Genomic DNA, 25,278 nt, shown 5'->3' with positions numbered 1-25,278 from the left:
CCACACTAGTATTCTGTCCCTTACATCAAGATCCATATCCAAAGTACCTGGATATGCATTTCCCACTACCATCGACACAATCCACCCTTAGCTAGCATCGAGGCCTTCTAAGAAAACCTACCCCTAGCTTGTAGGGTTCCTAATCTATCCCATCCCTTTACAAAGCACACAATAGGAATTACAACCATAACCCCATTGGTTCCTACATGCCTCAAGAGTAGATGTAATCACTAAGGGGAGGGAGACCTCTCATCACTGGCACTAATCCTAGTGTCCAAGACGGAACTAATTCTTGATGAGGAAATCCCGATGAGAGACTTAGGGTTTGTCAACTCACCACCTTAGGAGTTTTTTCAAGATTCAATCAAAAACAAGACAAATATCCTATCTCATCTAGAAAGCATCTATTTTCAAATGTAGTAACATAGCTTCTTAAAACTTCAAATAAGTCTTTTTATACATCAACCTTTCTTTTTTCCATAACAAGAATGAATCCTCTTTAAAATGTAATGATAATCAAATAATCTCTTGTAATAGTTTATCTACATAAGGGGCAGATGTACGGTCCTTTGCAAATCAAGTTAACATATCTTGATGCATTTCCTATATCATAAGGTTCTGATGTAACACCTTAGCATGCACAATCACTCCTTTATTGGATTAAAAAGTATTTTTAAATACAAAGGGGGCACTTGGACTTGACTTGGAGAAACAAGGATATTTTCTATGTGTACCACTTCTTGTCCAACTTTGACATTCTTTCACTTAGGGGTGATCCTTCTGGTGCAAATTCTCCTAAGGTGTTCTTTGTGATACTTTCTTTCTCGAGTCCTTGCCAGTCCTCAAGCACTTGTTTATGCTTGAAACTATGACTTAGTAAAGTAGAGGGACTGAAGATCTTTGATGGGTGGTTTGTAAGTTAGGTTAGAGAGAGGGGTGATACAAGATAAGTGTGGAGAGTGGGCTAGTGATGGGTATGGCGAATAGGATAGTGATGAGGATGGCGAATACAATATAAGGAGTGTATGGAGAGGGAATTCTTGATGGGATCTTGAAATCATCTCTCTCTCTCTCTCTCTCTCTCTCTCTCTCTCTCTCTCTCTCTCTCTCTCTCTCTCTCTCTCTCTCTCTCTCTCTCTCTCTCTCTCTCTCTCTCTCTCTCTCTCTCTCTCTCTCTCTCTCTCTCTCTCTCTCTCTCTCTCTCTCTCTCTCTCTCTCTCTCAATTGCCATCTCTTCTCACTATCTCTCTTTCTTTTCACTATCACTTTCTCTTGTTATATATATATATATGATTGATCTTGAGCTTGAATAGTTTATCATGATGAAAAGCCATTGAGATCACACAAAGTTTGAATAGACTCCATAAGGAGCGCTATGTAAATGAGGTGCTAAAGGCTTTATAAAGCCTTGAATATAAGGCTTATATATTGGTTATTCATTATTTATTAACTCTCAAAACACTACGTTGAGGTGTGTGTGTGTGTGTGTGTGTGTGTGTGTGTGTGTGTGTGTGTGTGTGTGTGTGTGTGTGTGTGTGTGTGTGTGTGTGTGTGTGTGTGTGTGTGTGTGTGTGTGTGTGTGTGTGTGTGTGTGTGTGTGTGTGTGTGTGTGTGTGTGTGTGTGTGTGTGTGTGTGTGTGTGTGTGTGTGTGTGTGTGTGTGTGTGTGTGTGTGTGTTCTCATCTCAAGAAAAAGTAGGGTTATCATTTTTTTATGGTGAGTTGTATTGTAGGAACTATGGGTTAGGATTCACTATACTTTTATTGTGCTACAGGCACTCAAACTTCAAAGTGGTACTATAAATTCAAAGATAGATTTACTACAATATATTATGCTTGAATTTTTAAAGGAGAGTAGGATCCATTACACATATAAGGCTTATTGCATCTTATAAATATCTTTCTAGGATTTCTACTCATCTTCATAGGGTATAACGGGCTCTAGGTCTTCATCATTATCTCATTCTCGGAGTATACCAAATAGTTATATTGCTTCAATTTTCTACTAGTTTTTCATCTTCTTTATTCAATTCAAGGCAATCAACTTGGATTTACCCTCGCTTATTGCAATGGAAATATCAATGACTAAGACATCTCCTCAGAATGTCTCCTAACTCTCCACACTTGTGGCACTTCTTTCCATGGTCCTTTGGATCATCAAAGTCATCATTGCACTACATTGAGAGGTATTTATCTTCAAAATGTTACCCTCTATTTGAACTGAGAAAATTTTGGCTCTTAAGAGAGCATCCTAGAGATCCATGGTTTGCATAGCTTCCAATTGAGCATATGCTTCCAAGCTCATCCCTAGCTAGCAAGGCTCAAAGAACTCATTCATCTTCAAGTCATGATAGGAAGATGGAAGATACCTCTCTATGCACAACTTCTTTTATGAGTTCCCATGTAGTAGCAGTTTTCAAGACTCCAATAACTTTGTATCACTTCTTCCATGAGAGATGTGCCACCCCTGTTAGTTTTAGTTTGGCCAACATGACTTGATTAGGGTGCTTGTCTTTGTGATTCAAAAATAGTCTTCTGTATATTCAATTCAGACCATTATCTATTTCACATCCTTACTCTTCCCATCAATCTCAAGTGGTTTTATCTACTTGAGAAGAGATTTCTTCTCTTGTAATTTAATAGGATCAATGATGGATGGAACTAAAGATTTTATTTGAGAACTGTAGTTTTTGCATACATTGAAGAAAAAGAAACATGTTTTATTCAAATTATTTACAATAGCTAGAGGCATTATATCATGATAAAAGGAAGGTTCTACTATGAAGATTCGAATGAGTGTGGGGATGAGTGCCTTTTATAGGCTTACAGTAGGTGGTATTGGTAGGTGGAGATAGGTGGAAAGGGACCATGGTATTCAACAACTGTGGTTTTAATAAACCGTGCATACATGACCTAGTCTAAGGCTTTATTTGTTGTATGTTTCTTTGCCTTATTTGTCACATACAAAGAGGCTATGTTGGATGCGATTGCACATTTCTCAACACTCCTCCTCAATCACAACCAGAAAAGACACTAAGTATACAGAGGCTGTCGTGAGTAGAACCTTGCTAAGTGTAGACATGGAAGAAACAAAAAACAACCATACAAAGCTAGAGGCTATTACAAGGCCTCACTAAGTGTGTAAAGGTTGTAGTGTGCAGAGGCTACATGAGGAGTTTTAGGAGCTTATGGTGAGAACATAAGGCAAGTCCACATGTTAAACTAAAAAATTCTATCATCAAAAAATGAGCTACAAAAGAGGGACTGGTGAGTCTTATCCTTTTGTTCTTGGGGTTCTTCTTCTCCTTCTTCTTCTATGTTGTCTTCATCTTCTTTAACTATAGCAAGATATGCTCTTTGAGATTTTTTATTAGCATAGCAAAATTTCTCAATATGCCCAAATTTCTTACAAAAGTCACAGACTACGCTCTTCTTTCCTTTCATATAGAGAAGTTGTTGGTCCCCTCTTAAGATGCTTCTTTCTCCTTTGTTCTTGATCTTCTTTTCCTCTTCCAAGAGAGAGGCTTTGATGTCCACAAGTTTTGGCTTTGGCATGTTGATTAATGTGGTAGACACATTATCAAATTCAGGGGGAAGACTTTTGAGAAGCACTCCAATGCAATTGTCTTCATCCATCTTCAAGTTGATTCTTGCAAGTTGCATCAACAAACTTTCCATATAATTCAAATGAGTTGCAAGTGAGGTATTACTTTGCATGTCGAGCCTAAAAAATTCAAATAGTAAACCATATTTTGAGGATTTGGAATGAGCTCCAAATAAGGTTTCTAATCGATCCCATGTCACGTAAGAGGTTTCACAATCATCAACATGATGAATGTAGCTGTCATCAAGTTTGAGCTTGATAATAGCTTGAGACTTATCATCATTTTTATCCCATACAACTGAAAGTGCAGCTTCCATTGGATTCTTCTCTTGGCCACTTGTGATTGACCACAAGCCTTTCTTTATTAGGATCAGTTTGATCCTAGTTTGCCATGTATGGAATCCAATTCCATTGAATCGAGATGTCGGTGAGTCCTTGCCCATTTTGAGATTCCAAGATCAGTAGCAAATCAGCTCCAAACAATTCAAATTTCAGTTGAGCACAAGTGCTAAGAAGCACTAGGTGATTAGTACCAAGTGATGCTAGATGATTTGGTGACTATAATGCCCTTGAAGTTGGAATATTCAAGATCTTGCAAATCTGAGTCTTCACCTCCTTGATTTGATGCTGGAATTGCAAAAAAAATCAAATTTGATCATAGGCAAAGCTGATTATGTTAAATGACATAAGTGCTAAAAGCACTAGATGGGTATCAATGGACACTGTTGCTTGAAATGCGAATCTTGTCAATATCTCCCCTCCTTGCTAGTAAATAACTTGAATGCTTGCTGAAGACTGAGTATTGGAGCATATTAGAGAGTCAGTGACTTGATTTGAGCCATAGAAGTCAGAGAAGAAAATGAAGCAAGAGCTTGAAGCTTGATAGCTATGGCTGCCCTCTTTAGGGTTTTGACAAGTGATTGGTTTTTTTCTTACTGCAACACGTAGACTCAATCATTTTACAAACCCTCTAAGATGGAGATAGAGTGGTTGTGTGGCTTCAATTGCCCTATGGTCATGGGCTTCATCAATGTGCGTGCAAGTAGAATCGAATGTACGAACAGCAGATGGCTCAGAAACAGCAGCGACTAAGTGATGGCGCAATGTTGGAGCGTGGAGTCAGCAATGTTGAGGTTTGACGTGATGAGCAAGAGTGCCTTGAGTCAGGGAGTATTTCCCTAGAAAAAACCACGAGCTGAAATGGCCTGGATTGGGAACTTCAAGTCATCCTCCATAGCTACCCACTGAAGGTGGGTAGCTATGGAGGTAGGTGAAAGATCCAAGGAAAAGTGGAGGGAGCTAGAAATTCAAACTGGAATGACTCAATTAGTGGCCTAATGATTCTATAACTTAAAGCCCACTCTGATACCATGTTAAAATAATGAGAATGCATGCTATGGAGGATCATTGATATGTAAATAGACAATCATAATGAGGCAAAAGCATTTATAAAGAAGAATAACTAATATCCAAGCATAATGCAAGTACAACTGATTGATAATAACTGATGGAATGAGTGTGGGGATGAGTGCATTTTATAGGTTTACAGTAGGTGGTATTGGTAGGTGGAGATAGGTGGAAAGGGACCATTGTATTCAACAACCGTGGTTTTAATAAACCGTGCATACATGACCTAGTCTAAGGCTTTATTTGATGTATGTTTCTTTGCCTTACTTGTCCCATACAAAGAGGCTGTGGTGGATGTGATTGCACATTTCTCAACAAGTATGATAGCAAGGAGGCTCATCAAAAACTTCTCGGATTCTCTATTTTGAAGGAAGGTCTAGGTAGCCTTCTTTACAATAATTTTTGTGGGCAAGAGTGGCCTAGAATAGCAACTCTATCAGCCGAAGTAACTCAAATCACTTGCTTATAGACATAGCATCTTTGTTGAACCTTTCATCCATCTATGTGGAGAATAGGGTTTGATTTAGATTCTTCAAAAAGAAATACACAGCTAATGTTGAGACTTTCCATCCAGCACTGAATTCTCTTCAGGTTTCTTTGGATGTAAACAAGATGATCGGCATTGATGAGACAATATATGTCTTTATGCATCTGGTGTTTTTTATACCAATGTGTTTCAAAGTATAATGAAGTTGGGTTATAAATTTTATTTAGAGTAATCATGAATCAATATCTCCTATCAAAGTTCAGAGAGCACATGGATGGCTTGAACATAGCCTGAAATACTAAGAATATTTGCCAACTTTCATCACTCTAATCCAAATTCATTAAGTATTAGTGGCATAAAGAGTTTCTTCTTACCCCACTCTTGTTTAATTTTAACAATTTGCAAATATATCTAGATTCATACTAAAAATTTTCATCGCTCTAATACCAAGTATATCATGCCTATATAACGAATTTCGATAGCACATATTTTAGTAGCCCATCAAGAAGTAATCAAGATCATTGTTGTCTAGAACTCCTCAAAATAATTGAATATTCGTAACCTTAAACTACTTGAGTCTATCTCACATGGAAACTCTTCAACCCCACAAGGGCCAACTTAAAAAGGGAACCCAATATAAAATAATATAGTCTCCTATCAACCATCTAGGATAAACTTTTGTCGCATAATGGGGGGACTTGCTTGAGCTACCTCGCCAAACACATGCCATATACACAAGAGGAAGCTCACTCAAGAACACAAGAAGAGAGATGGAGACCAAAAAAATTTCTTGTTGGTTTTTTCTTCTTCTTTCATACACAATATAATGTACACAAAGTATAGATAAGATACAACATAAAGAAAAGTGGCCTATTAAGTCAAACAGTGCATAATTGACTATAGTAATCAACTGGCACTGTAACTATGCTAGCTGTAGGTAGGTGCAACAAACTAATATAATAAGTGATAAGTCAGTGGCCATGTTAGGATCATAATGACCACCGATGTTCTAAGTATAAACATCATACCCATCTAGCCAAGCGGTCCATCATCAATGTCTGCATGTGTTGAGCTTGTCATCTCAACACTTCTAAGGTGACTACATTGCCATCATCCCTCAACTCAAAGCAAACCATTTCTACACTTAGTTCAAAGAGACAAAAACAAGGGGGAGTGATGTGCATCAACCCCTCTACCCATGAGGTATGGTCTCAACTCCAAACTCCTAAAACACCACCTAGCTAGGTTCTAAGTCAACACACTAGGGTAGTCATCATTCGGCCCTTCCTAGCTTCAAGGGTCTAACCACTTGCTTTCCTCAAAAAGTCTTTTTATTTTTCTACTAATTAATGTAGTACATCTTAGTTAGAAATATAGAAATTATCTTCATTAATTAAACCTTTTTTTTTAATCTTTCAAATAAATTAGGCTTGGATACAAATATAATTTCAAACAATCTCTTCAAAAAAATTACAAATAGAGTATTTATCTGCACCTTCTCCAAGGTGCAATGCCACACTAGCATTTAGTCCCTAACACTAAGATCTATATCCAAAGTACTTGGATACACATATCCAACTACCGCAGACACAATCCTCCAATCCATCCTTTGCTAGCATCAAGGCCTTCTGGGAGAACATGTCCAAGATCCAAGGTTTCTACTCTATCTCGGTCCACTATTAAGCACACAATGGAAATTACAACCAAAGCCCTAGTGGTTTCCGCATTCCTCAATAATAAAATCGGCTACTTACAGAGAGACCTATCATCACTAGTGCTAGTCCTAGCATTCAGAATGGAATTGATTCTTAGTAAGAGAATCACGGTGAGAGATAGGATTTGTCAACTCATCACTTTAGGTGTTTTTCTTGGATTTAATCAAAAAACAAGGCAAATAGCCTATCTCATCTAGGAAAGCATCTCTTTTCAAATCCAATAACATAGCTTCTTAATATTTCAAACAAATATCTCTTTCCAAATCCAATAACATAGCTTCTTAATACTTCAAACAAGTATTTTCATGCATCAACATTCCCTTTATCCATAACAAGAATGAATTCTCTTTAAAACATAATGATAATCAAACAATATATTGTAATATTCCACAAAGGTAAAACAAACGACTTATCTACACAAGAGGCATATATAACGTTAAGATAATATATCTTGATGCCTTTCTATATCGTAGGGTTTTGATGCAACACCTTATCATGCAGAATCACTTATTTATTGTATCAAAAAGTACTTTTAAATACAAAGAGAGCACCTAGACTTGAGTTGGAGCAACAAGGATATTGTATATGTGCACCACTTCTCATCTAGCTTTGATATTATTTCACTTAGGGCCATCCTTCTCATGTGAATTCTCCTAAGGTGTTCTTTGTTATAATTTCTTGGGTCCTTTCCAATCCTGAAGTGCTTGTTTGCCTAAAATTGTGACTTAGTAAAGTAGAGGAATTGAAGATCTTTGATGGGTGGCTTGTAGGTTCGGTTAATGTTAGGGGATGATATAAGATAAGTGTGGAGAGTAGGCTAATGATGGGTATGGAGAACAAGGTAGTGTTGAAGATGGAGAATACAATATTAAGAGGCATAGAGAGAGAAGAGAGAGAGAGAGAGAGAGAGATAATGAGAAGAGAACGACATACAGTGAGAGAGAGATACTGAGAATATATATCCCTCTCTTCTCACTATCTCTCTCTCATTGTATGTCGTTCTCTTCTCATTATCTATATATATATATATCTCTCCCTCTCTTCTCACTATCTCTCTCATATATATATATATATATATATATATATCTCTCTCTCTCTCTCTCTCTCTCTCTCTCTCTCTCTCTCTCTCTCTCTCTCTCTCTCTCTCTCTCTCTCTCTCTCTCTCTCTCTCTCTCTCTCTCTCTCTCTCTCTCTCTCTCTCTCTCTCTCTCTCTCTCTCTCTCTCTCTCTCTCTCTCTCTCTCTCTCTCTCTCTCTCTCTCTCTCTCTCTCTCTCTCTCTCTCTCTCTCTCTCTCTCTTTGTACATAGCACTCTGAGTTAACAAATAAGGAATAAAGAGTAACATAAGCCTTTAGCACCTCATTTATGAGGCGCTCTTTATGGAGCCTTGTTTAAATTTTGTGTGCTCTCGATGGCTTTTCATCACTACATACTGATCAGGATCATGATCGATCACGAGCTTTATGTCATTTTGATTTCATGATGAGTACAACAATTCGGGTTGATGAATGAGGATGACCTCAATGTTGATGACGATGAAGATGGCAAGACATGAAGATCCATGAAGGTTTCTATTAGCTACTTATCTTTTCATTAAGGAAGGATATGGCTGAATTAGGTCCTACTATTTCATATATGCCAACAAAGTAGCATACCTAGAAATTAACTTCAATCATATCTATCGAATGGAAGAGCTCAAGTTGCTACACACGTTCCTATTTGAGGAAGCAAGGATCAATTCCATTTTGACCATCCATGGCCAATCAATTGCACAAAGCCATCATGTCTATAAACACATGATTGTGGTCATCCCTCCCAATAGGATAGGTGCACTTGGAAGGTGTAGGTGGAATAATTATATGATACAAGGATTGCCTGAATTACCTAATTAGTATAAAATCCATAAGGTGTTTTAAAAGACTTGTGTCTATTGAATGATTAGCATCCTTTATTTTCATGCCTAAATGAATTGTTAAATGAGTCACTTTTAAGCTCTAGGAGCTCTATTGGAAATATCTTTGAAATTACACAATTAAGTTTGACTTTGTCCAAAAAGTGTGCAAGTTTATATCACTTATGATCATGTTTGGGAGTAATGTTGAAACAAAGGTAGCAACATCAACGCAATGCTCATGAGTCATAGTCCTCGCAACCCTCCAAGGAGAGATAACTTCAATAACCCCCAACCTTGGATGTGGAGCAAGCTAGCTTGCCATAGCTTGTACATGTGCTATCAGTTGTGAAGAAACTGACCCTTCCCATGATGAAGAGTTGGAAAGGGGAAATGTAAGTCTAGATAAATGGAAAAGGCATTCAAAAGACTATCCTCAACACCAAGCATGGATATACGAGTTCCTTGTTATGTCCTTTGGTGTACTAATGCACCATCTATCTTTAAGAGGATTGTGCAGTATATCTTTCGACCCTACCTTAATGAGTTCGTACTAGTCTTCTTGGATCCCTACCCTACTCAAAGATAGATTAGAAACACCTAAATCATCTATGAATTGGTCTAGAGGAACTCAAAATCCAAAAGCTCTATGCCAAGAAGAGCAAGTGTGCCTTGGTCAAAAAAGAAAAGCTAGTAAGAGATCTAGCCAAAGTATAGTGTCTAGGGTGTTAATAAAGGTGTTTATTCATCTTTTCCTATGTTCATCTCCTATTATGAGCCTCGATCATAGCCTAGTAAGGGTTTTTGGACCTTTGACATTGTATTTGTCTATCAATCTTTACCATATGACAATAGCCTTCATCATAGCCACATCGTGTGGAAAGTAAGGTTTTTTTTTTTTTTTTTTGTCGTGGTCATGGCATCTCCATTCTATCTAGCATGGTCTACACCCTTCATGGATCTCTTTCACATTAGTCATCTTCTTCTACCTTTTGCGGACATTCCTAGCCTGAGGTAGTGGATTTTCTACATGGGTGGATGGTTCCATCATGGCCAAGGCCACATTCATGGTTAGATATATCTTCACAAAACCTTATGTAGGGTGGCCACTTCTACGAGAAGGTGTGGACCTTCTTTTTAAAAGATAAAGACATTGGCCAAGTTTTATTGGATGACAATGGGCCAACCCAATTGGCTAGCTTATTATCTCACTCCATATTTTATAGATAGGTCACCATCCTCCTCTTCAAAAGGCACTAGACATCTCCTCCCCTTTCACATGAGGTGGCAATCATCATCCACCTCTCTAGCCATTATAATCTACTCCTGCTTCTCTCCTCAGTCAGATTTCTCTCTCTTGCCTTTCAATCTAGTGTCCTCACTAACGTCACATAGGCCACACATGGAAGGGCTTGTATTCAACCTTTTATGCATTCAATCATATGAGAGTTTTGTTTCTTCTTTTCCATGTGCACTTTTCTTCTCTTTTTGTTTTTCTTTTTTGCTTTTGTAGGCTCACAAGCCACTTTCTAGGATAGAAAGTGGCCCCAAACCACCAGAATTTTTCTTGGGTCTCTTATTTTTTCTTTTTTGCTTTTGTAGGCTCACAATCCAATTTCTAGCTTGGAAAGTGGCCCCAAACCACTAGAATTTTCTTGGCGCCCTTTTTTTTGTCTTTGTGTTTTTATTCTTTGATTTTGTAGGCTCACAAGCCACTTTCTAGCTTGGAAAGTGGCCACAAACTAGTAGACTTTTCTTGGGGCTCTTGTTGGCTTTTCATTTGACTAAAATCAATGAAGTTGATTGTCATTCCCAATGTACATGGTGTATGAAGTTTCATTGCAATCAGATATCAAATTCATGGTCATGCAAAGTTATTGACGAAATATATGTGTGAACTTAAGTTTTCCTATTTTAGCTCTAAACCTCACTATATCTTCTCAATTTTACTCTCTCTCCTCGATCTCCTTTCTTTCCTCATGTGGAGTAACCGACATCTCAAGCTTAGAAAGCATTCACACTACATCACAATCTAAAATATATGGTAGCTCACATGATGTAATAAAATCCTTTTGTACATATAAATCAAATCCTTTATCTATGAAAGCATATCGAATAGTGTATGAAGTTTTTGCAAAAGTTTTATTCACAACAATGCCAATGAGTAAGAATAAATTATCAATTGATTATATATTGATGATTCAAAACTTGCAAAAATGGAAGTAAACAACTTATAGAAGATAAATATCATTTAGTTTTTTTTCAAATTGTAATACCACTAATCTTGAACTTATATCTAGGAGTTGTGATGTTAGAAAACATCAAGCTATATCTAGCATTCTCTACTATCCACTAGAAAGTAACATTAATCTCCTTTCTTTCTTCATATGGAATAACTTACACCTTAAGTTTATATGACATGAAATCTACATCAAAACCTAAAGAATCCCAAGTGTCCAATCTAAGTTTATATCTCCTATATTTAAAGGCCATAGGAATAGACCATTGAGAGATATTGTAACACAAAGTCAAGGACTCATGGCATGCATTACACCTTATATAGTTTCCCTTGAAGTTACACTCTTTAGATTTTCAAAATAGTACTATAACATTGTGAAGAATGATACCTTCTTATTTGAAACAAACCATGGAGACATGTAAGGATATAAACTGTGATGAATACACCTCCTACATGTCAAGATTGTGGGAGAGAAGGAAGGAGTCTCACTTGTAGCTTTCTTGCTTGCACAATGGGGGAATACACACAGAGGTGGAGGCTGAAAACAGTTTTCCTCTTCTTAGTTGTGTAAGCCAAAAAAAACTCTCATACAAAGAAATAGAAGAACCCTATATATGGGTCTCAAACCAAACTCAACTAACTAAGGTGACATACTAACTGAGCCACAAACTAGAGTAGATAAGGATAGCTGTCATCTAGCTATTATTCATGGGCGGTGTACCAACCGCATCTGCAACTGACAAGTCGGTGACATAAATGCACAATGGTCACCCTGGCATATCACGAGTGGAGCTCGATATCTCAACACTCCCCCTCGAGCTCAATCCCAATTCCTGCACACCAAGCAAGTCTCTGAACTTGCGCAGCTTCTCTGCGCCCAATGCCTTCGTAAATATGTCAGCTACATGATCCTCTGTGCTGACATAAACTAGATCAATAAGACCTAGTAAAACCCTCTCCCGCACATAGTGATAATGCACCTCAATGTGCTTTGTTCTAGCATGATAGACTGGGTTATTTGTCAAGTGTATACTGCTCATGTTGTCACAATAAATGACAACTGGCCCATCTGTAGACTGATGCATATCATAAAGTAGCTTATGTAACCAAGCTACCTCACATGCAGCCATTGCTGCACCCCTGTACTCAGCCTCTGTGCTCGACAAGGCAACTGTAGGCTGTTTCGTGCTGCTCCAAGTGACTGCAGCACTCCCAAAAGAGAACACATATCCACTGGTAGATCATCTATCAGAAATGCTACCAGCCCAATCAGCATCAGTGTATCCATGCAACTGTATCTGAACCCCAATCTCATAAAATAGTCCATACTGCAATGTGGACTTCACATACCTGAGTATACGTCTAGCCGCATCCAAATGCGGTTTCCTTGGAGCCTGCATAAACTGACTTACCAATCCAACAGCATAGCTCAAATCTGGCCTCGTAATAGTCATATAAATCAAGCTTCCTACTATGCGTCTGTACATAGTAGGGTCTTCCAGAAGCTCACCTGCATCTGCGCTCAGCTTCACATTCTGCTCCAAAGGAACTGAAATAGACTTACAGCCTGTCATCCCATATTTGGACAGCATGTCCAATCCATACTGCCTCTGCAAGAGCTGTATCCCACTTGGTGATCTAATCACCTCAATGCCCAAGAAATAACGCAGCTCTCCCAAATCCTTCATCTCAAACTTCTCCTTCAATAGCATTTTCACATGAAGGATATCTTCATCACTGTCACCTGTCATAATCAAATCATCAACACAAATGACAAGTAGCATAATACCTTTCTCTGTTTTTCTCACATAAAGTGAGAAATCTGCCTTGGAAATCTGAAAGCCAATAGTGACAAGATACTGTCCTATCTTGTCAGACCATGCTCTAGGTGCTTGCTTCAAGCCATACAAGGCTTTCTTCAAGCTGCAAACAAACTCAGGATGAACAGCATGCACATAACCTGGTGGCTGCTCCATATAGACTTCTTCTTGCAAATCACCATGCAAGAAGGCATTCTTTACATCCATCTGATGTAAAGACCATCCCTTTGATGCAGCCATAGCAATGACTGCTCTTACGGTTGCCATCCTTGCAACCCGACTGAATGTTTCTTCATAGTCAATGCCATATGTTTGTGCATACCCCTTGACTACTAATCTTGCCTTGTATCTGTTCACAGAACCATCTGCATTGTGCTTCACCTTATAAACCCACTTACAGCCAATTGCATTCTTACCTTTAGGCAAAGGTACCAATTCCCATGTAGCATTTGCTTCCAAGGCATCCATTTCTTCATCCATGGCTTTCTCCCATTTTTCTTTTCCCATGGCTTGCTCAAAAGAAGTGGGTTCTCGCTCCTGTATCACTTTGACCATATATGCATAGTGAATGGCTGTAAATCCATCATATTTCAGCCTATCCACAGGATACCTAGCTCTCGTAGACCTGCGCAAAGTGGGTTCACTCCCAGGTGCTCTCAAAACATCCCTGGTCTTTCTTACTCCAGGTGTAACAATAGAAGGAATACCCAACTCATTATCAATGCTCTGTTCTGAGCCACTGGATTCACCATCCACATAAGAGTGACCTGCATTCACATCAAACATGGGCTGATCAACCTTCTCTTTTCATTTTCGTGATACCTGCATACCAGAATCTGCATTGCTTTGAGAAGATTCTCCTGATCTCAATCTGCCTGTCCATGGCGAAGAATATGAACCACTGCTAGATGACACTCCAAGTCCACTAATATTTTGTGACTGCTGCTGTGAATTCTGTGCAGCATTACCATTTTGTGCATCTACATCATCAATCACATTAACTGGTTTATACCAGCTACTCATCTCATCAAAAACAACATCTCTGCTCACTGTAAACTTACAAGTAGAAGGGTTATAGCATCTATACCCTTTTTGTTGCAGAGAGTAACCAATAAAGATGCACTTCTCAGCTTTTGGATCCAACTTGGATCTCAACTCATCTGGCACATGTACATAGGCAATGCAACCAAAAATTTTCAAATGAGAAATATCTGGTTTCCTACCAGTATACCTCTCCTCTGGAGTCATCCCATGTATTGCTGCAGTGGGAGTCCTGTTCATTATGTAGACTGCTGTAGCAACTGCTTCAGCCCAATAAAAATCTGGCAGGTCTTTTTCATTGAGCATGGCACGAGATACCTCTCCAATATGCTTGTTTTTTCTTTCTGCAATTCCATTTTGCTGTGGGGCATGATTGCATAAATATTGCTGCTTTATGCCATGCTCTTGCAAGAACCTTGCAAACTCATTTGAGAGGTACTCTTCCCCTCCATCTGACCTTAGGCATTTTATTTGCAGACCTGTTTCTTTTTCAACCATAGCTTTAAGAGTTTTGAAATGCCCAAAAACTTCACTTTTCTTTTTCATAAAATACACCCAAACTTTTCTGCTATAGTCATCAATAAAAGTGACAAAATAATGGCAGCCTCCAAGAGATGTAGCTTTAGTAGTCCACACATCAGAGTGGATTAATTCCAATGGCTTCTTACTCTCTTGAACATGTCTAGGAAATGGTTTCCTTGCCTGTTTTCCAAACTGATAGGCTTCACATACCTTATGCATTTCTGCAATCTTGAATCTAAGCAATCCTGCAACAATATTTTGGGCCTGCATTGATTTAAGTCGTTGTACATTAACATTACCAATGCGTTTATGCCAGATATCAATATCTGCAACTACAACGGTCCCATGTGCAAACATTGCTACACTCAATTCAGACATGTTTGCATCCAACGTAAACATTCTGCCTTTCTTTTTTCCTTTTGCTATCAAGCGACATTTATTTTTCATATCCTCAACAAAGCATCCATGAGGATTAAATCTGACCTGCAAGCCTTGCTCAACCATTTGACCAACAGAAACCAGATTCTTGGTGATATTCGGGACATGAAATACATCGGACAAGTATTTCTTTTTCCCATCCTACATAGACAAAGGAAATTTTCCAATCTGCACAATAGGATGTGCAGTATCATCACCAATCTCCACAAATCCTGGTTTTTCCATTTTCCTTGCATCCTCAATCCATTCTGCATGACCTGTCATGTGGTTTGATGCACCTGAGTCAACATACCATACATCGTTGCTTTCTTCTGCACTTGTCACAGAATTGTTCATGTGCTGCACCATAAACAAATGCTCATTTCTGTCATTACCCTGTCTACTAGAAGATGTATAATTTCATTGTTGCAATTTCCCATTCATGATGTCATTCTGTTTTTTATAGCAGTCTTTAGCCATATGACCCATTTTACCACAGTAGTAGCATTCAACATTGCTGTTTGCATTTTGGCCTCTTTGCCATCCACCACGACCTCTTTGGCTCCCCCTGCCTCTAGAGTTACCACGTCCTCCTCCATAGGACTGGTTTTCTTGAGTTTGCTGCATATTCTGATTTCTACCACGACCTCCAAATCGGCCTCCTCTACCTCTGCCTCTACCTCTTCCAGCATTTGAGTAGAAGACAGTTTATTTTGAAGTTCCTCCTGAAGAAGATGCACCACCATTTCTCTGCTCCTCAGAAATTAGAAGAGCAATCAACTCCTCAAAATCAGGAAATCTTTCACGAACTGAAATGGATGCCCGAAACTGTGCATAATCCTTTTCTAGACCATTCAAGGTCACAGAAACTAAATCATCATCTTCCACTGGCGACCCAATGGAAGCAAGTGCATCTGCAATCTTCTTCACCTTCATGTGGTAGTCATTGATGCTCATATTTTCTCTTTGCATATTATGCAACTCTTGCTTGAGCTGCATTTTCCTGGCTTAAGTATTTGTGCTATACATTTTTGACAAAGTATCCCATGCCTCCTTTGGCGTACTTGCATCCTAAATATGCACAATCATAGAGTCTGAAATACTAATAGACAGCCAATACATAACTTTCCTGGCTCTCTCATACCATGCTTTGAATGCCTGCATTTGTTGTTGATTGGGAACATTAGGAAGAACTGGTTCTTCTTCATTTCCTGCAACAAATTCCCAATATCCTTTTCCCATAAGGAAATTCGTCATTCTAAACTTCCATGCTTGGAAGTTGTTCTTGTCAAGCTTTTCAGTGACAATCTGTGAAAAAGAATCAGACGCCATTACAGAACACTGCAAAAAATTCTATCACTGCAAAGAACACAGCTTCAGCCTCACAAGGGCAAATATGCAAAACTGACGAAAGTGATATTTGACCACACAGTCACTTTCTAGTGACGATTTTGCATCAACAGGCAACAAGGATGATTCTGTAACTCCCAATGTCTCTGCACACAGGCATACGATGCAATTTCTATAGTAACTTTTCACCGACCTGTAGAACAGTGGCTGCACAGCATAAAACTGGGCCTTTTCCTAAGTGCGTACAGAAAAGTTCCGCCTCCAAAACAGGCCCCGAAATGGCCTCAAATCAAAAAAACAGGGTCGCCAAGGACTAAAGCCCTTGCCCACAGCATATACTGCCCTCTTGCTTCACCGCGAAGGGCGTCTCAACCTGAGACAATGCACTCTTGCAATTTCCGGCTGTGCTACCTGCAGAGATCTGCTCCCAAAACAAAAAATGAAAGCAACACTGCTCCTCTTACCAGAACGCCGCGAGCTTGGCTTGCTTTCTTGAGCTCCTTACCACGAACAAGGCTCTGATACCATGTCAAGATTGTGGGAGAGAAAAAAGGAGTCTCACTTGTAGCTTTCTTGCTTGCACAATGGAGGAATACACACAGAGGTGGAGGCTGAAAACAGTTTTCCTCTTCTTAGTTGTGTAAGCCAAAAAGAACTCTCATACAAAGAAATAGAAAAACCCTATATATGGGTCTCAAACCAAACTCAACTAAGGTGACATACTAACTAAGCCACGAACTAGAATAGATAAGGATAGCTGTCATCTAGCTATTATTCATGGGCGGTGTACCAACCGCATCTACAACTGACAAGTCAGTGACATAAATGCACAACGATCACCCTGGCATATCACGAGTGGAGCTCGATATCTCAACACTACAAACCATAATAAGTGCATTCTTCTCGAGATCCTTCCAAGAATCATGATCATTTGAAGATCCTAGGAGACTTTAAATTTAAAGCTATATATTGTTGTTTCACCTAGAATCTCCCAATTTAGAGATGAAAGGCTTGGCACTAAAAAATATCTAATATATCCATCCACACTTGATTATCATGTATAGTATACAAAAGTCTTATCTTTACCAAAGAATCCACAATTTTTATTAAGATAGATAATCTTTGCAAATGGAAATATATCTATAAACAATAGTCAATTGTTTATTACTTACATTAAAAGAAGCAAAAATATCTTCATATACATTATTCAACTCAAAACTTGCAATGTGTTTGCAGAGAAATATATTGATTTGGAGGCAAGTTCATATCCCTAGCTATGTGAACATGTTGAACCTGAGAAAACCATTCAGGAGGTATAACTTTGGAAGCAACTATATTTACTTTACATCCTCTCATTTTCCTTTTTTCACCCTGTGGGAGCCCTTGTATGAGGGCAACAATATGATAACTCAATCATTTATAGTAACAGTTCAAAAAAAGGACAGAACCATGAAATGGACTCTACAATCTCCAAAGCAAAGAAGACAAGAACACTACATTCTTATATACATAAAAAACTTTTTTTGGCTCTTTTCTTAATCAAGGGATTAGTAAAGGGACCTTTTTTAATCATTTTTTATACCTAAAGGAGGTGGCTATAGCCTTGCTTGAAAGAATCATGCAAATGAAAGGTGAATTGGATTAGATAGGTAGCTTATTGAATATTAAGAGAATATGATGGAATCATGAGGCCATTAGAGCTCCCCTTAGTGGGCTGGACTACAATGAGAAGGTAGAACATGGTGAGCGTGCTAGACCCATTCTTGAATCTTCCTTTTCTTTCTTGCATTCATGGACTTAAGTATAGAGGGTATGGTTGGTTCAAAGCTGGAGTATGAGCCAACTATGTGAAAGACACTTAAGCTAAAGAGAGTGGAAGCTCTTAAAAGTATAAAAATTCTATCTAATCCCACATTTTCGTTGAGCTCTTGTGAAGGCCAAAATTTTGGTTTGATTACTAAGATCGAGTCAAAATCTACTCTCTTTATTTGCTCATATTCATACACCATTGTGTTGCAATAGGGGGGCCAGTTTGAGCCACACACTATTGTGTGTCAATAGGAGAATATTTCCTAATTAGCTTGGGGAAACAAGGTATCGAATTCTCCATCTTGTGCTTTATTGAAAATATACAAAACCTTTGAACTTCTTATAGACAATCTTCTCTACACATAAGGTTGTTGGTATGCATTTGAAGGGCGCAAAACACATAAGAGTTGAAGCCTTTATTATGCTCTCATGACCATTCAAGCACTTCTTCTGGAAGATCATCAAGTCATGAATATAATGGCCAATGCACTCCTTTAGAATCAAGTCCTTGCAAATATGAGCATATTGTAAACCTTTGAGGGCCAATTTGAGCCAAAAACTATTGTGTGGCAATAAGAGAACATTTCCTAATTGGCCTAAGGCAACAAGGACATCAAATTTTCCATCTTGTGCTTTATTGAAATGACACATAACCTTTGACTTCTTATAAGCACAATCTTCTCTACACAAGGTTGTTGGTATGCATTTGAAGGATACATACATGAGAGTTGAAACCTTTATAATGCTTTCATCACCATTCGAGGAGCAGTTCTTCTAGAAGACCATCCAAGTCATGAATATAATGGCCAATGTATTCCCTGGGAGTCAAGTCCTTGCAAAAATTAGCATAATGCAAACCTCCTTGCTTTGACAATACTTGCTCAATATATAGAATGTCCTAGAAGTGTGCCACATTTTACTGTCATGAAACTTGATGATGAGGTGCATTAAGACCATAGGGATCATAGTAAGAGGTTTTGATGGGGGGGGGGGGGGGGGGGGGGGGGGAGTATTTAGATAGCCTAATCAAACTCTCAACATTTAGGGCCACTTTCTAATTTAGAAAGTGGCCCCAAGGTTCATAAACATATACATTCACCTTTAGCTAAAGCAATTTCAATTCAAAGTTCAAAGGCGTAATGGTATCTAAGCTATTATTGTCATATCTAGCAACCTTCTCTATGGATGGATGCACATCTAGTAATCATAATCTATGCTATCGTTAAGACCGTCCCTATAAACCATACTAGAACTTTGTTTCATTCAACTTTAAGCATTCCAATTGGTCAAAATTCAATTAGTGTTCTACCCATCAAATGTAACACAAGTCAAGCCTCGAAGGGTCAACACATCAAGGATTAAAAATCGAACTAATGTTGGCAAATAAAGTCTTGCTAACTCACAATGGGCAACTTCCATGTCTAGGTTGATGGGATCCTCCACCAATCCTTCTCCTTACCCAAAGATGGTGCCGTGACAGCACAACTCTATGCTCTAACCCACAAGAATCTAACCCAACCCCTTGTGGCATGCATCATACTCTACCACCATTAGGACTAGCTCCTCCCAAGTGATAGTATCTCTCATATGAGAGGCGAGAAGAATAGTGTGAATACATTGTACTTTGACATAGAGAGACATAGCAAGCACATGATAGCAAGATCTTCAAAAGCCACAACTTTGCCAAGGGATGCAAGCTCATATTGAGTCTCATCCATCTTGTTGATGTGATCATGCATCATGTGGGAATCTACAAATGACAAAGAGATGTCAGAGTTCCATCTCAAGGGTCATGTGATACTCAAATATCCAAACCTCATAAAGAGATGTTATTCTAGTCCAAACCTCAACTACAATGCAAATACATATTACATACACAAGCATAGAATCTGTGCATCTTCAAAACAAAAAATAGCCCATAAAGCTACACGTGTATGTGATGGCTCCACACATAGGGATCCACCATAAGTAAGGGAACAGTGCCTATTATGAAATGTGAGAGATCAAAGATGTGAAGGATACATTCAACTTTGCACAACCATAGAGAACAATATGTTCCATCCAACATTTCAAAGATGAGAACAAAGGTTAAGACAAAGCACTTGTACAAGTGCTACTATGATCCAAAATTGTGGACTCATAGCCATGAAAGAATAAATAAGGTAATATGAAGGTGGTCAAAAAGAAGCCCAATCACAATCCATGTATCAATCCACATTACTGCCTCTATCTTAATCTCCATGGTTTCTACCAAAATCCTAAGAATCACAACAATCTAAAAGCTTATTATCTTGATTTCAATCATCGCATTGACAATCTTCACAATCCTAATCCACATGATTCTACCTATTGTACTAGCCTACCACATTTCCTTCAAGATCTACAAGAAAAGTGGCTATTGAGACGAAAGTCCTACTATTGATTAAAGCACTCATAGGATGATGATAGCAATATGTTTTGGATCCACATTCTATACTGACAACATTAATAAGAACAAGAAATGTTCGAGAATATGTCAAAATGCTACAATATTCTCAAAACACTATTGCTTGAGGACACATGGTGACCACCTTGAATCAATGGACCAAGACAACAACTTGTGCAAAAACAAAACCTAAGATAAGCTCAAGACTAAAAGTGCAACTACATCTAGAAAATTAATGGAGAGAGACAATACCTTGTGTGAAATCAAAGCCCATTTTTATGTCTCCCAACAACGTAAGATGACCCCCCAACACTTTTGAGAGTTAGGCCAAACAGCCTAAATCTAATCAAACTATTTGGAAAAAGAGCCACCCTAACACTCCTCTTCAATCAACTCCAACTCCTACTAAAGTGAACAATACCATGCATGAGAGCCCAACAAAAAGGTGAACACAAAGCAAATAGAAGACACTGCCTAGATCCAATCATACAACTCAAAAAACAAGCCACTCTACTTTGAAACATAACTCATCAACACCTAGATGATGTCACTCATCAATCTTGGCCATGAACAAATCCTCCTCTTCAATCAACTCCAACTCCCACTAAGTGAACAATACCATGTGAGAGATCACAACAAACCAAAAAGTGAATAAAGTGTGTGGAGGAGGTTGAAAGAAATGCAGTAGAATGAAGGAACAATCTCACAAAAGATTGAATGATGAAAGGCTGCAATGGTCAGCCCCAACATGTAACTCAAAGGTTCAATGCATAACCCAAGAAAAGGCAACAAGACAAGAAAGAAGAATGAGGGCTAGCTTTAAGAACAAAGGATAAAATGGTGTGCAAGGGCTGGCTATAAATAGCCAATCACTACCAAACTTGCTAACCAATTGGCGAAAAAAATGACTGCCGTGGTCAGCAGCTCAACTCTCAATGTGTCCACACTACCAGAAATGAAAGGCTCATACTAAAGCTCACAAGCAAGAGATGGTCATACCTGTCACAAAACTGGTAAGAGAAAAACCTTGCACATAGAGAAGTGTAGGCCAATGTGTTTCCTCAAACAAGCCACAACCTTGAAAGGACTAACATCAACTTTACCAAAAAGGATTAGCAACAACAAGGTCAATGCAAAACTGCTAAGAGAAAAAGCATGCATATCGACAAATGTTGGCCAATGTGTTTCCTCAAACAGGCCACAACCTTGAAAGGACTACCTCAACTTTACCAAAAAGGATAAGCAACATCAAGATTGAGCAAGGGCAACCTATGTACAACTTCAATAACACTGGCGATTCTTATAATATGTGGATTAGAGAAATATCTTAAGAGCAGTTCAGGCATACACAAGCACAATAACAGGATTCAAGATACTTCTTCGTCAGACAATGCTGCTACACTTACATATACTATAATTAAGGTTCTTGACATCATGTGCGGTTTCTCCAATATAGGCATCAAAGAGTTCTTATTCACAATAACAGGATTCAAGATACTTCTTCGTCAGACACTGCTGCTACACTTACATATACTATATTAAGGTCCTTGACATCATGAGCAGTTTCTCCAATATAGTCATCAAAGCGTTCTTATTATTGTTACACCAATATCAATCAGTTCTCTCCAATCCTCCTCACAGCAAAGTTGGACAAAGGTGTCTGACAATAACAAGCACTGGTTCCAGAACCTTGCCATGCAACACCTTGGTCACCTCAAATTTGGAGTTACAAATTAACTGCAACTGCTCATTGATCATCATTCAAAGAGACATGCAAACTCCAAATTACTGCAACTGCTCATTGATCATCATTAAACGATGGCATGCACTAGTCATACATAATTGGTCTTCACAATGACTAGGCAAAACATGATCCTATTTAAAAAAAGCCAGTTTGTTACTGATCTCTTCATGATAGCAGACACATAACCTTGTGTCTCAGGCATAAATTGTTTTACATTGCCTTGACTCTGTGCTCAGAAGACTAATCACACACAAGTGGCCATACAATGGTAAGTTTCTAACTCTTCTTTGTGATGGCAGAGCCATAAAACACAAGCAACTGATATATTGTGAATTGCACTTACTACCACTGCAACCAACCATGCAACACACCATGTTTGATTGCACAAGGGTGCACTAAAGTAAGCAAAGTATTTTGCTTAGCCGCTGCTCAACTCAAATCTGGGGTTATCTGGTTTCTGCATTTGTTACTCAAACAGAGATCCTGGCCAAAGGCAAACCTTACAACCATTAGTGTGTTGTGCAGAAACTTTGCTCGGCACAAGCCTCCATAGTGTGTTTGCTTTGCACTAGGTCCCTGAGGTAGGGAGAAATTCGCAAAATGGCTCTGTTATTGGTGTCTCTGCTTGGAAGCTGCAAAAAGTTCACTTTTTTGGTATATAAAAAAGTGTTGGAGCTGTCCACATCTGAGACAACCATCTCCTTTTGTCTGCAGGACTAGTATCTCCTATTAAAAGAGACAGCTGAACTGGCCCACTGAAACAGACCAGTTTCAGTATTCACAATTTTCTCAGCTGAAGTATTACCAGTGAGATGCATGCTTGGTTAATTTGCAGCACTTATCAGCTTAAGACACACATACCATAGAGATCAATTTAACAGCAGCCACAGGCGCCAGTAATTTCCCAAACATCATAAAATTGACAAACACAGAAGCCTAGAGTCACCAGCCCTGTAAACATGAAAACCCTGCACCTGTTTACTTGTAACAATTCTCACGCTGGCAAGTGAGATAATCAATAGGATGTACAAGAGCTACAGCTTCCTTGCATGGTAACTAACATTTCAATTTTAATACGCTAACCAGTACAAATAAAACATTGAACTTAACAACTGTTGCTACACAACCTGCACCATTACATGTCTGTGTGTTCCAACTACACTCCATATGCAAGAGTTTCTGAGAAGCATCAGATAGAGAACTTGGTTTGTCCAAAGAACAGCCACAGGTTACAGACAAGACAATCGCCATGGACTTAGAGAGTTAGTATCACCGAATCACAAATATATCAGAGATAAAACAGTCTATAATACAACATACCCATTGATGAGATAACAATGGAAATCTTACAACAGTAGTTCTCGTGAGTCAATGTTTGATGTTCATTGCAGGACCAGCCACAGACAAGAAAGATTTCAACTAGCACAACTTAAAATTAACGCTAAGTGTAAGCGGCTCATTCAAAATAAAAAGGGACCCTCACAGTCAGAGTAGAATAGCAGATGTACAAGCTTATCCAATCAAGGCTGCACCATAGGCCACATAGATCCAAGAAAAAGAGCTGGTGTCATTAAAAAGCTTGGAGACTAAACATCAGCAATCCTAAAAGACATCATCTTAGAGGTCACACAACAAGGTGATCAATGGCTGAGTTCTTCCTAATTCGCCCTAGGACTCTAAACACTCCCCTATATCAGCAAAGAGAGAAAAGCTACACATTCATCTTTCAATAACCTTGCCCTTCATGTGCATTTCATGTCCATGAACTTACACTTGTTATGATTTTCCTTGTTGCATGTTCTTCAGACGTTCGCTGAAGGTGAATCTTGGGTCCGTATTCGGTGCAAACTCTGGCTTCTTCATGGACAAAATCTCACGACCACCGCCACCACGTCGCACAATGCGTACCGTGAGCTCCTGCCCAACCTTGAAGAGCTTCTCCAGGATGACAATTCCACCAGTAAACCCAAGGTCCAGGGCAGGGAGGTAGCCCTCCCTACCATTAGGCAGGGTCAGGAAGTAGCCCACGGGATTCACATCCTTGATAACAGCCTGGAAACTGTCCGGATCACCCTTCTGCAGCAGTTTGTGCGGAGCCAGATCAATTTTCTTGGCTTCTTCCTCCATTTCTGCCTGCCTCTGGGCCTGAGAGATAGGCTCTCTGCGGATAGCTCTGATGCTGCTCCTCCGGGAGGAATTCATGAGTAGCCTCTCTTCCAAAGAAGAAGAGCTCCCTCGGCTGCCTCTGGGGCAGGGCTCAGTAAACCCTAGGGTGGCTTGAGGGCCTCCTCGAGCAAAGCATGTGTATGATCTGGTTTGAGCGAAGAAGACCTTGTCGCTGGTGAAGGCCTTGAAATCTCGCCGCGCATGGCCGATGGACCGTGAAGCCGATAGAAACTGCGCAGAAAGGTGGCGAGACAGCAGGGCCTGACTCATGGTAGCTCTCTCCCTCTCAGTCTGTTTCTGTGTCTGGCTGCCTGTCTCTCTCTCTTTGTCCGATTGGCCGATGGGAATGCAGCAATAAACCCTACATGAGTACTCCTTAACAAATATCTATCGTGTGAGCCTTGGGGTTTTAAAGGATACATGGCGTTCTGCCTCTAGCTTCTCTTGGTAGTCTCTCGATGTGAAGGGGTTTTGAAAACTCTAGCTTCTCTTGGTAGTCTCTCGATGTGAAGGGGTTTTGAAAACTACCAGGTGCTCTATGCCTTAGATTTTCCTTGCGCCTTGCATTTGCATCGGGGTTCAAAAGCATGTTTCATGTGACATGAGGGTTCATGGGAGGTTAATATACCGAACATAATTTGA

General features: G+C 39.2%; 1 protein-coding gene across 1 annotated transcript; it reads right to left on the bottom strand.

The window, feature by feature from the left end:
• Nucleotides 1-23,777: 23,777 nt before the first annotated feature.
• LOC148011862 (uncharacterized) lies at nt 23,778-25,048 on the bottom strand. The gene has a single exon (XM_087670457.1). It carries the CDS (start codon nt 24,904-24,906, stop codon nt 24,247-24,249), a length of 660 nt encoding a protein of 219 aa, XP_087526583.1. The 5' UTR covers nt 24,907-25,048; the 3' UTR covers nt 23,778-24,246.
• Between the last annotated feature and the right edge of the window lie 230 nt (nt 25,049-25,278).

Source organism: Lygodium microphyllum, chromosome 28 (assembly GCF_053477565.2).
Source record: "Lygodium microphyllum isolate KBCC chromosome 28, Lygodium_microphyllum_v1.1.10, whole genome shotgun sequence".
Taxonomy (NCBI): domain Eukaryota; kingdom Viridiplantae; phylum Streptophyta; class Polypodiopsida; order Schizaeales; family Lygodiaceae; genus Lygodium; species Lygodium microphyllum.
The sequence above is the reverse complement of the archived record's forward strand: the minus strand, read 5'-3'. Positions and strand labels throughout refer to the sequence as shown.